The sequence below is a fragment of the Leptopilina heterotoma genome, unplaced genomic scaffold (genome assembly GCF_015476425.1).
Source record: "Leptopilina heterotoma isolate Lh14 unplaced genomic scaffold, ASM1547642v1 Lhet_123, whole genome shotgun sequence".
In the NCBI taxonomy this organism is placed as follows: Eukaryota; Metazoa; Arthropoda; class Insecta; order Hymenoptera; family Figitidae; genus Leptopilina; species Leptopilina heterotoma.
The window spans coordinates 3,992,700-4,006,621 of record NW_025110842.1 but is presented as its reverse complement, the minus strand read 5'-3'; the positions used below and the strand labels follow the sequence as shown (position 1 = coordinate 4,006,621).

General features: G+C 20.9%; 1 protein-coding gene and 1 long non-coding RNA gene across 2 annotated transcripts; one reads left to right on the top strand and one right to left on the bottom strand.

The window, feature by feature from the left end:
- Positions 1 to 521: 521 nt before the first annotated feature.
- Positions 522 to 5,127, top strand: LOC122512431. Its single transcript, XR_006302634.1, has 3 exons — positions 522 to 638; positions 1,454 to 2,082; positions 4,730 to 5,127. It is a non-coding gene; the product is annotated as an uncharacterized LOC122512431 (long non-coding RNA).
- Positions 5,128 to 7,925: 2,798 nt separating this feature from the next.
- Positions 7,926 to 13,922, bottom strand: LOC122512535 (zinc finger and BTB domain-containing protein 47-like). Its single transcript, XM_043628427.1, has 4 exons — positions 13,707 to 13,922; positions 11,717 to 11,759; positions 10,951 to 11,295; positions 7,926 to 8,382 (listed from the first exon to the last, which is right to left on the bottom strand). The coding sequence occupies exons 2-4, from the start codon at positions 11,746 to 11,748 to the stop codon at positions 8,103 to 8,105; spliced, it is 657 nt and encodes a 218-aa protein (XP_043484362.1). The 5' UTR covers positions 11,749 to 11,759; positions 13,707 to 13,922; the 3' UTR covers positions 7,926 to 8,102.

The following is a 13,922-nucleotide window of genomic DNA, read 5'->3' as shown; positions in this document are numbered from 1 at the left end:
AAGAATTGGAATAATTAAAATTTCTCAAAAATCTACGTTCTTTAAGACAATTTCTAATTAAATTCATTCAAAAATTGAAATTTTACAAAATTTCAAATTAAATTTGAAATTCATCTGTACTTATGAAAATTGTAAACGCAACTTTTTTTTCAAAAATTTAATTAATTTTGAAATATTTATGTAAAATTAGATTTCAAGAATAAACTTTAGAAAATAACAATTTTCCAGAATTTCGATCAAAATTCCCTGACATTTCCAGGTTTCCATTACAAAAAATTGTAATAAAACTTCTCGAAAGAATTGAATTATGTAAAACACTCTTTATAAGAATTTAAATATTTTTAATATTATTTTAATGAAATTAAAAAAATTGTAGGTATTTTATAATTATTTCCGTACGACTTTATGAACATTTTGAAGAAAATTATTTTTGTTGACAATATTGAAGAATATACTTTGAAATAATAAACAAAAAATATCTCTAGATTTCCCTCTCTTTATTCTATATTATTGAGGGCAAGTGTGCGACTTGTTCCCCTATATAAATTGATTCTTATTTTTTAATCATCGGCAGAGTTTAGTAGAATTTTCTTAAAAGCGCATAAAGAACGTTTTAAATTCTCAAGGAAAATACTCTTGTAAGTAATGTCGAAATTTGCAAATTCTTTCAATTAATTAATTATTATTTGAAATTATTTGAATCTAGGAAACTTTTTTTTATATTTGAAAATAAGTGTCAAAAATTTCCCCCCAAAAAAAAAACAATTTTTCCGTAATAATTAAAAATTTTTGATATTTTATTTCCACTTTTATGTTTTGTTTTTAATTTAATTTAATTTTAAACGATTTAATTTTTATATTCAATTTCAAATTTTATGTTTCAGTTTAATTTTCAGTTGAAATTTAAACTATGCATTTAGTTAAACATAAAGTTTAAATATAATTAAATTAAAAAGTTTTAAAATTTTAAAGTTGAAATAAATTAAAATTTTTTAAATTCAATTAAATTAAAAATTTTCTAAATTTTAGAGTTTAAATTAAATTAGAATTGAAATTTAAATAAATTCAATTTAATTCAGAATTTAATATTCAAAGTTAAATTTGAAACAAAATTTAAAGTTGAAATTAATTAAATTAAAGAATTTTTATTTTTCAATTAAATTTAAAATTTAAGTTTTAAATTCTGACGCCTCCCATTGATAAATTCTTATTTTAATTAACAAAATGAGAAAATTCTATTTTAAAGTTTAGTTCAAAATATTATTTCATTTTAGAGTTTAATTTAAATTTGATTTAAAATTTAAGGTTCAAATTCAATAAAATTAAAAATTTCAGTAAATTTAATTAAATTAGATTTAAAATAAAAATAATTTTAATTCAAAACTTAAAATTTAAATTAAATTAAATTAAATTAAAAATTTGAATCAAATTATAATAAATAAATTATTTTCAGAGTTAAAAATAACAAATTCCGTTAAAAAAAAGAAAATGAATCGTACCTGTTTAATTTTACTCACTGTCCTTGCATTTCTCACCATTGGCGGAATGTCACAAAATCTTGGATGTGATTTTAATTGTTGGCTCAATGATTGGAGATCACGTGACAATATCTGTGGTAATGGACCAAAATATTCTTATCCTGGACCAATTCACGGCACTTGCTATTGTTGCTCATTAACGCCAACTGGATAAAGAAATAAATACAATTAGACGCCTGCTTGATAAAAAAAATTACTATTAGAAGCCTGATAAAAAAATTTGATAAACAAAATTACAATTAGACAAAATTACGATTTGATAAAAGAAAAAAAAAGAAAGAAACTGTAACGAACGTGACCTCAAAGTTGAATTTTAAGATAAATATTATTGAGAATTATTTTTTTTAATTTATCCGCACAAGTGGAGAATAAATAAAATAAATATCTTTAAAAGAGTCTTTAATTAGATATCCCTTCTTATTTTTTTCTAAAAGAAGAAAAGAAATAAAAAAATTGTCACTGCTCTCTATATAATGACAAAGTTTTTAATAAAATCATAAATTTAGATTTTATTCCTTCGAATTTACAACACAGAAAATATTTCGTAAGTATTTTTGTGGTATTTTTTTCTTTAATTTTTACATTATATTTTCAATTTTATTTAATATATTTTTATTTTATTTCAATATTTTTTGTATTTTCTTCTATTTAATTTTAATCTTTAAAATAAATTAAATCTGATTACTTTCATTGAATTTTTTTGATTTTATAATTCATTTTCTTTTGTAAAAATATAAATATAAGAAAATTAACAAAAATTTATAATAAGAGAACTAAGAGAAAAAAAAATTCTATAATATTGTAATTTCAGGGTTGCCACAAAAAAATTTAATTCAAATCTTTTCAAATTGAACAACTCATATAAAAATATTTATTATGAAACTTGAAGAAATCGAAATTAGAAATAAAGAAATTTCTTTGTTTTATAATAATTAAAAGATGACCGAGTGACAAAATCATTATTTTATATTATAAGAAGATTGTAGTTCTTCAAAAAATTTTTCATCATTTCAATTCAATTATTATTTTCAATAATTTTTAAATAAAATTCTTCTTTAAATTAATTTCAAAAAAAAAAAAAAAATTTCAAAAAAAATTGAAATTATACTTTTTTAAAAAAATTAATTCAATAGAGTTGCTAGTTAAAAGTAGGTACAAAAAATAATAATTCAATTCTACGAAAATTCAATTATTTGAATACAAAAATAAATAATTTATTCAATATTATTGAATGTTTCTTAAAATTTAATTTTTACGAACAATTTTATTAACAACTTTTGTAAATATTTCATTTCTTTTAAGGAATTTAATTCAAATTTTAATAAAATTTATTATATTAAAGAATTTTGTAACAATTTTGTTTTATTTTTGAAAAAAAATTAAAAAGTTTCTAAAGAATTTTATCAAAAATTATTAAAAATAATTTAATTCCTAAGAAGATTTTAAATAATAATTTTTGAAAACAATTGAATTCATGCGAAGAATTTTATTAAGTTTTCTTTAAATAATTGAAATTTTTGCAAAGAATTTTATTAAAATTTTTGACAATAATTTTATTCTTGAGAAGAATTTGCTATCTATTTATAAAGATAATTTAATTCTTGACGAGAATTTAAAAAAAAATTTTGAAAATAATTTAATTTCTACAAAAGTATTTTATTATACTTTTCAAAAGAATTGAATTCTTTTTGTATTTATCAAAATAATTGAATTTTAAAAAAGAATTTTATTAAAATTCCTTAAAATAATTGATTTTTTTGGAAAGAATTTTATTGTTTATCAAAATAATTGCATTCTTTTGCAGAATTAATTAAAAAATTTTTAAAATAATTGATTTTCTGCGACGAATTAAAAGTTATTTATGAAAAATAACTGAATTATTGCACCGAATTTTATTATTTTATTGAATAATTTAATGTTTCATAAAATTGAATTCTCTTGTCAAGTTTTAATAAAAATTGTTAAGAATAATTGCATTTTCGGAGGAATTCATTTTAAATTGTAGTAAAAAATATTAAAAATTTTGCGATGAAAATAATTGAATTCCTAAAAATGAAATTTTTATTATTTATTTATGAAAATAATTGAATATTGTCGTCGAATTGTATCAAAAAATTTTTTTTCAATAATTAATTCTTTCGATAATTTTTACGAAAATAGTAAATATTGAAAATTATTGAATTGCGAAAAAATTTCGAAAGCAATTGAATAGAATTTTTTTTTTTAAAGAAAATTTAATTAAAAATTTGAAAAAATTCAATTATTTTCCTAACTAATAAAAATCTTCATAAAAATTCATTTTATTTTGAAATATTTTTAATTCAATTCTTTATGCGAGAATTGAAATATTTTTAAGACAAATTTTAACTAAATTTCTCGAAAAAATCCAGTGATGTGTTTTCGTAAATTTTAATTTAAATTCTTAACAAGATTTCAATTAATTTCATAATTTATAAAATTTTTCGCTAAAATTTAATTTTATTTTAAAAGAATTTTTATATAATTCTTCGCAGAAACTCAAAAATTTAGATAAAATTATTTATGATATTTGGATTATTTTCCTAATTAATCAAACTCTTCGCAGGAATTTAATTATTTTAAAAGAATTTGGATAAAATCCTTCGCCAAAAATTGTATTATTTTGAAAAATTTCAATAAAATTCTTTATATGAAAAAAATTTAATAAAATACTTTGCAAAAATTTAATTCATTTTATTTTATTACAATTTTTGAAAATAATTGAATTTTTGTCGAAAAATTTTGCTATTTATAAAGAAAATTGAATTATTGACGAGATATTTGTTAAAATTTTTAAAAATAATTGAATTTCTTCGAAGAATTTTATTCCTTTTGAAAATACTTGAATTCTTCTGATGAATATTGTTATTTATGAAAATAATTGAATTTTCCAGAGAATTTTTATTAAAATTTCTAAGAACAATTTAAATTTCTATGAAGAATTTTCTTATTTATCTAAATAATTAAAAACTTTTGAAATAATTGAACAATATTAAAAAATTATTAAAATTATAATTAACAAATAATGCCTTAAAATTATTTATTTACTGAAATATATAATTAGAATTTTTAATTTATATAATTTTTAATTAATTTCGTTTAAATAGTTGAAATAATAAAATAAAAACAAAAAGAAAACAATTTGATTGACTAAAAAATATTTTTCTGTTTAGATTTATGAAGATTTGGATAAAAAAATGAATCGTACCTGTTTAATGATTATTTTCACTATTTTGACGATGACTTTTATTGCCGATGGATTATTATATCCGAGTTTTTGTGATATTAGCTGCAATTGCTGGCGAAATAATCAACAAGCACGAGATTCCGTTTGTCTCGATGATCCGGGAAAATATTCTTATCCTCTGCCATTTAATCAGGGTTTTTGTTATTGCTGCCCATTGATTCCCAGTTCGATAAAAATTTACAATCTGTAAAAATAATTCTACATTTTAAAAATACTTTATTATTATTATTATTATTTTTGTAAACTAAACGATGTAAATTATATTAAAAAATTTCGTTTGTATACATGAATAAACTAATAGACGATTATTGTAAATCTTGTAAATTTTTGCTTTTTTCTTCTTTCAAATTCTTTTTTATAGCAAAAAAATGCACATAACCTTCATAATTTCCTTTCTCAAATATTTCGATTATCTTCTTCTTTCTTTTCTTTTTTTATGACCAAAAATAAATGAAAAAAGCAAAAAATGCGAGTAAAATGCGTAAACGCACATAACCTCAACAATTTCTCTTTCTTTAAATGATAAATTTCTTTTTGCTTCCTTTCTTTTGGTGTAAAAAAAAGTAAAAAATTAAGAAAAAAAAACGAAAAAACCAGCAAAAAATGCACATAACCTCCATATTTTCCTTTCAAAAAATATACTCAAATGTTTGGAATTTCCATTTTTTCTTTCTTTTTCAAGTAAATGAGAAAAAAATTGAAAAAAAAATGCGAGTGAAATGCACAAAAGGCACATAACCTCCATATTTACCTTTCTCAAATGGTTCAATTCTTTATTTCTTTCTTTCTTTTTATGCGAATAAATAATGAATAAATTGAAATACACGAAAAAAAATGCATGTAAAATGAGTAAACACACATAAGTGTGTTTAAATTGCTCAACATTTGTCGCGCAAGATGAAAAGAAAATACAACCGATAATTTTGAAACAATGTTAAGAAAAATGCATACGACGAAATAAAATCGAAATCTTTCGCACGTTTTCCTTTCTTATTATAAAAAAAATTATTAATTATAAAGATTAAGATTGAAAGAATTAGAAGCGTGCATTGTGCAAGCAAGCGACAAAAGTTAGTACCACACATATTTAAAGTTTGACAAAAGAAAGTACAATCTTTTTTTTTCTTACCAAAACATGAATCGCAGGAAATAAACAATTTGAAATTCCAATAATCCAGTTGGATAGGAATCGGAGTTTTACATTTTTCGGTTATAATTTTTAAATCACTCATCGAAAAGTGTCGATGGTTTCGATGAATCGTAGTCGCATAGCAAGGTTGTCGGACAGGGTTGGGAAGGCAGGTTCCGCGTGTTTCTTTCTGTCCGTCTACAATAAAAAATAAAAATAATTGGAGAGTTTTCATGCGCCTCAAAATTCTGCGATGAAATTAATTGAATTCCTAAAGGAAATTTTATTATATTAATGAAAATAATTGAATGTTTACGTAGAATTGTATCAACAATTTTTTTTCAATAATTAAATTTTTAAATAAATTTTATGGAAATAAATATTGAAAATTATTGAATTGCGAAAAACTATTGAAACTAATTGAAATTATGCAAAGAATTTAATTTAAATTTTTAAAAATAATTGAATTTTTGGCGAAAGATTATGCTATTTATAAAGATAATTGAATTCTTGACGAGATATTTGTTAAAATTTTTAAAAATAAATGAATTTCTTGGAAGAATTTTATTACTTTTGAAAATAATTGAATTCTTCTAATGAATATTGTTATTTATGAAAATAATTGAATTTTGCAAAGATTTTTATTAAAATTCCTAAAAATAATTGAATTTCTGTGAAGAATTTTGTTATTTATCAAGATAATTGCTTTAAAACTTTTGAAATAATTGAACAATATTTAAAAGTTCATTTTGTGTTCAGAAATAGAAGAAAAAATCTTTTTACAGTACTTTTAATAAAAATTTCTGACTTTTGCCTGACCAATTCTACTTTCCTTGAATTCCCTGACCTTTGGCAACCCTGAAGTTGCATTTTATACTAAAAATTATTACAATATTTGGAAGAAAAATCGAAAAAGTCGTAATTTTTGAAAATAAGTCCGAGGTCTGCTCGGGGAATCCCCCCATAAAAATTTAATTTTTACCTTTCTTTATGGAATTTTTTGATGTGAACATGCAGGTCCGCTGACAATATTTCCCTTTCTCAAATATTTCAATTCTTTTGTTTCTTTCTTTTTATGAATAATATAAAAACTGAAAAAAAAACATCAAAAGAAATATGCGTATAAAATGCGTAAACACACATAACCTCAATATTTGTCCACCGGGATGAAAAGAAAATACAACCGATAATTTTGAAACAAATGTAATATAATGCATATTATTGAATTAAAGACAAATTCTTTGTATATTCACTGATTCGTAAGTTTTTCTTTTTATTAGAATTATTAATTAACAAGATTTTAAGATTAAAAGAATTAGAAACGTGCAAGCAAACGACAAGTTAGCACTACGTACATTTATATTTAAAGTTTGATTTGACAAAAGAAAATAAATTCTTTTCTTACCAAAATATGAAGCGCAGGGAATAAACAATTATTAGAAATTCCGGTTGGAAGGACTTGGACTGTTGGTGTTTTGTTAATTTTCGTTACTATTTTGAAAGCAGGTATCGACAAGTTTCGATGAATCGTAGTCGCAAAGCAAGGTTGAGAAGAGGACAAGGTTGTCGGGCAGGGTTGGGAAGGCGGGTTCCACTTGATTCTCTGTGTCCGTTCACAATAATCAGCGCAGTGCGTAAAGGTCAACTCACAACTGTTTCGCGAGCGCAAAGCGTGAGCTACAAAAGGACAGAGATTAAAACCGGGAAATTAATTAAATAATACAATTAATAAATTGAATAATTGAATAATAAAATCCGAATTTTCCTAATTAAGAAATTTAACAAAGATAATTCTAGACAAATTTATAAAGACATTCAAGTATTTATTATACAATTCACAAAATTTTTTTATTTAGACAAATTTTTATTTACCTGAATTTCTATATAACGATAAAAATTCGTTTAAATAATAATTTTTTAAACTAAAAATGCTGTTAAATAAAAAACATTCTGAAAAATAAAAATTTTAGTATAAATAAAAGAAATTAAAAAAATTAAAAATAATTTTAATTTTATTAAACATATGAGGGAACTTCCGTCTAATTACAATTCGGCGAAAAAGGAAATTATATTTAATAAAATTCTAATAAATGAAAATTCTTACAAATTACTTTTCTAGGGCTTTTTTTAAAGCAATATCAAATGAAAAAAAAATTTTTTAAATGAGTTTCTAAGTATTTAGCTTTATAGTATTTTGTTTCCCCTGGGTGTTTATGGAGATTGTTAGATTTTTTCTCTCTCTATCTATTTTAATAGAAATAAGAACTTCTCCCTTGTCTGTTGTTTCCTGTTTTTCTGTTTTTTCCTTCTCTTCCTCCACTTCTTCCTCTTCCACTTCCTCCTCTTCTTCCTCCTCTTCTTCCTCCACCTCTTCCTCCTCTTCCTCCACTTCTTCTTCTTCTTCCACTTCCTCCTCTTCCTCCACCTCCTCGTTCTCCTCAGGAATCAAACTAAAAATTTTTTAAAAGTAATTTTTAATCCAAATGGATAGGAAAGATTTGAAAATTTTTAAGAATTGTGAATAATAAATAAATTTTTTTCTATGCTTTTTTATAACGAATTTCGTTTGACTGTTCTAAATTATGCAAATTTTCTGTTTCTTTTTATTTATTAAAAATATAAAATTGTTAATAATTTAAAAATTATACAAATTAAGAAATACGAAATATATCAGTATTGACACAAAAATTTAATTTTGTTTTTCCCTGATTTCCAGAGAGAATTTTGACATTTTCCCTGAGCCTAAAGAATATTCTGATTATTATTTTTCCTCGAAAACTATGATTTTCAAAAATATCAAATTTAAACCATTTTGAAATTCAATAACTTATAAGAAAATTATTAAAAAATACGAAGAAGTCAATCACTCCGAATCTTAGACTCGAAGTGATTCACTTCTTCATGTTTTTATAATAATTAAATATTAAAAATTACCCAGTGATAAAATAATTATTTTATATATAAAAACATTGTTACTCTACCTTTTTCAAAATTATTTTCATCATTTAAATTCAATTAATATTTTCTAGAATTTTTAACTACAATTTTTCTTTAAATTTATTATTAGGTGAGAGTACGAAAAATTTATAATAATTCCAAAGATTTGAATTTAAAACCTTTTCAAAAATCAATTATTTCTAAAAATTCAAGCTTTAATCCTTTTAATATTAAAATTATTATCCAAAATTTTAACCGAAATTCATTTTAAAATCAATTTTTATTACAAAATTCTTCGAGAATTCAATTATTTAAATACCAAACTAAATAATTTATTGAATAGTTGAATGTTTCTTAAAATTGAATTTTTATGAAGAACTTTATTAACAACTTTGCAAAATAATTAATTTCTTTTAATGAATTTAATTAAAATTTTACAGAAATTTATTGAATTAAGGAATTTTATCATAATTTTTGAAAATAATTGAATTCCTTCGAAAACTTTTTGATTTTTTTGAAAAATAATTGAATTTCTTTCGAAAATTTTTTTGAAAATAATTGAATTCCATCGAAAAATTAATAATTTTTTTAAAAATAATTGAATTTCTTTACAAAAAATTTTTTTGAAAATAATTGAATTCTGCGAAAAATTTAATTTTTTTTTGAAAATAATTGAATTCTTGCCAAGAATTTTATAGACTTTTTTTTTTAAATAATTGAATTCCTTCGAAAAAAGTTAATTTTTTTTAGAATAATTGAATTCCTTTAAAAAATTAAATTTTTTTTTTTTTTGAAAATAATTGAATTATTGCCAAGAATGTTATAGACTTTTTTTTAAAATAATTGAATTCCTTCGAAAATTTTATTTTTTTTTTGAAAATAATTGAATTCTTTCCAAAAATTTATATTTTTTTTTTAAATAATTGAATTCCTTCAAAAAATTTAATTTTTTTTTTAATAATTGAATTCCTTCGAAAAATTTTATTATTTATGAAAATAATTGAATTTCACAAAAGACTTTTTTTTAATTATAAAGATAATTGAAATTTGGACGAGAATTTTTTAAAATGCTTAAACATAATTAAATTACAACGAAGAATTTTATTACTTTTAAAAATAATTGAATTTATTTAAAGATGTATTGAAAGTAATTATTAAATTCTAATAAATAAACTAAAGCAAATTCTTTTTTTTAAATAATTCAATTCTTTTGAAGAGTTTTAATAAATTTTTCCAGAAAAATTGAATTTTTTGAGAAATTAATTTAAAATTGTATTAAAAATAATTGAAAAACTATAATAAGTTTTATTAGTTATGAAAATAGTTGAATTTTTCCAGCGAATTTTATTAAAATTTTTAAAAATAATTGAACTATAGACAAGAATTATTTTTATTTATGTCGAATATAATTAAATTCTTTTGAAAAACTTTTTAAATTTTATTCTAAATAATTGAATTATTAAATTTCTTTTAAATAATTGAATTTTTGCTGAGAATTTTATAAAAAAAATTTTCTAAATAGTTGAATTCTTTTGGAATATTTTATTGAAATAGTAGATATTGAAAGTAATTGAATACTTACGAAGAATTGTATTAAAATGTGTGAATATTGTTATTTATGAAAATAATTGAATTCTTGCCAAGAATTTTATATTAATTTATGAAAATAATTGAATAATTCTTTTGCAAAATTACTTAAAATATTTTCAAAATAATTGATTTTCTGCGACGAATTAAAATTTTTTTTTATGAAAATATTTAAATTTTTGCAACGAATTTTATTATTTTATTGAATAATTGAATATTTCTTAAAATTGTATCAAAAATTTTTTTCAATAATTAAATTTTTTTAATAAATTTTACGAAAATAAATATTGGAAATTATTGAATTGCGAAAACTATTGAAACTAATTGAATTTATATATAAATTAATTATATATATAGATAATTGAATTTCTTCGAAGAATTTTATTACTTTTGAAAATAATTGAAATCTTGTGATAAATATTGTTATTTTTGAATATAATTCAATTTTGTAAAGATTTTTATTAAAATTCTTAAAAATAATTTTAATTATGTACCTTTCTTTATGGGATTTTTTGACGTGAGCATGCAGGTGCGCTCTTCTTGTAAACGTAGAACAGCAGAACTTGCAACTATGTTTTTTGACTTGATGGTGGCTGACCAGAATATGTTCTTTTAAATTGCTTTTCCATTGTAAGATTTTGTTACATATGTGACAGGTTCGTTGTTCAACAGGACAATGAACCTGTGATATGTGGTTTTTTAAAATCCATTGCCTCTGAAAGACCTCGTGGCAATGAGGACAAGCTGCCTCCACGTCCAGCTCGTGATTTTTCATGTGAATTTTCAAGTTATATTTTCTCGTAAATACTTTGCCACAAATGTCGCATGTAGGGTTACTTCTGAAAATTTTATAAAAATATTTTATATTATATTATATTTTAACATTAACATTTAATGAAACTGGCACTTAGTTATCAGCACCCACTTTATTTGAAAATCGAATTCTATCAGTTAAACATATTTTCTGTTTAAATCCAACATCAAATTTTGAAGAATTAAGTGCGTGTTAATGACTGGATGCAAGTCAGAGTTTCAAAAAAAATATTTAACGTTAAAATTTAATTTCCAAAATTAAATGTTAACGTTAAATATTTTTATAAAGCTAAAACTTGCACTCAGTTATCAGCACCAACCACTTAATTCTTCAAAATGTTATATTCGCTTTAAGCAAAAAAAAAAAAAATTGTTAACTGCTGAATTAAATTTTGAAAATAAGTGACCGAATTTTTTTTATAAAATCATTGAATCCGAAATACTTACGGTTCTCTTTTTGATTTTGCTCTGGGTCCCATTTTGAAAGATCCTGTGGAATAATACATAAATCTATATAAATAAAATCAGAGATTTTTTCTGTACATTGCTGAATTCTTTTCATAATAATTAAAATTCTTCGCGCAGAAATTTAATCATTTTAAAGAATTTTAATGAAATTCATTTAATTCTTCGCAAAAATTTTATTATTTTGAAAAATTTGAAAAAATTTAATTCTTTTCCAAACTAATAAAATTCTTCACAGAAATTCAATTAATTTCGAAATTTTGGTATAATTCGTTTTATAATTCAATTATTTTTAATTGGAATTTTAATAAAAATTCTTATCAAGATTTCAATTAATTTCATAATTAATAACGCTTCTCAAAAGAATTAAATTATGTAAAAAAACTCTTTTATAAGAATTAGAATATTTTTAATATTATTTTAATGAAATTAAAAAATTTTCTTTATATAATTATTTTCGTATGACTTTATGTGAATTTTGAGGGAAATTAATTTTGTTGACAATATTGAAGAATAATATGCTTTGTAATAATAAATTTTATGTTTTAAAATTCAATTGTCTTTTTCCTAATTTTCATCAAAAATATTTACTTTTTTCTTATTTTGCTAATAAATTTAATTTCTGCAATGAATTTTATTATTCATCAAAGAATTTAAATATTTATAAAAATAATTTAATTCTTGCGAAGAATTTAATGAAAATTTTTAATTAATTGATTTCTTTCCACTAATTTTATGCAAATTATAATTTAAATATTTGAAATACTGAAAAATTTTTATTATTATTCATGAAAAGAATTGAATTCTTACTGCGATTTTATTAGAAATTTGTTAAATAATTAAATTTCCAAGAAGAAATTAATTACTTTTGAAATTAATTGAATTCTTGTGATGAATATTGTTATTTATGAAAATAATTGAATTTTGCAAAGAATTTTATTAAAATGCCTAAAAATAAATTAATTTTTGGGAATAGTTTTGTTATTTATCTTTAATAATTGAATTCTTTCGAGAAATTATTTATGTAAATAACTGAATTCCTGGGAAGAATTTTATTGAAATCTAAAAGAATAATTGAATTCTTGCAAAAAAAAAATTTAATTAAAATTGTATTTAAATTAATTAATTTGTTCCGAACAATTTTAATAAAATATTTCAAAATAATTGAATTTCTGTGAAAAATCCTTAAATTTTTGTAAATAATTGAATTTTTTCAAAGAATTTTAAAAAAAACATTTTTTAAAATAATTAATTCTTTCGAGGAATTGAAATTAAATTTTTAAGAATAATTACATTTCTCGAGCAATTCATGTTAAGAAATTGAAATTCTGCAATGAATTTTATTATTTATGAAAATAATTGAATAGCTGCAAAGAATTTTATAAAAAATTTTCCAAAATAAATTGAATTCTTGAGAAGAATTTTAATATTTATGAAAATAGTTGAATTATTGCAAAAAATTTTATTTAAAAGTTTTTAAAAAATTAAATTGCTGTGAAAAATTTTGTCATTTCTTTCTTTCTTTATTTTTGGACAAAGAAATGAAAAAAACGAAAAAAGCAAAAAATGGGAGTGAAATGGGCAAAAGCACATAACCTCAATATTGTCCTTTCTCAAATATTTCAATTCTTTTGTTTCTTTCTTTTTATAAACATATAAAAACTAAAAAAAAACATCAAAAGAAATATTCGTATAAAATGCGTAAACACACATAACCCCAATATTTGTCCACCGGGATGAAAAGAAAATACAACCGATAATTTTGAAACAAATGTAAAATAATGCATATTATTAAATTAAAGATAAATTCTTTGTATATTCACTGATTCGTAAGTTTTTTTTTTATTAGAATTATTAATTAACAAGTTTAAGATATTAAAAGAGTAAAAAACGTGCAAGGAAGCGACAAGTTAGCACCACGTACATATATTTAAAGTTTGATTTGACAAAAGAAAATAAACTCTTTTCTTACCAAAATATGAAGCGCAGGGAATAAACAATTATTGGAAATTCCGATTGGAAGGACTTGGACTGTTCTTCTTCTTCTTCTTAATTTATGGAGAGTCGATCTGTTGCTCTGTTGGTGTTTTGTTAATTTTCGTTACAATTTTGAAAGCAGGAATCAACAAGTTTCGATGGTCGCAAAACAAGGTTGATAGAAGAGATAAGGTTGTCGAGCAGGGTTGGG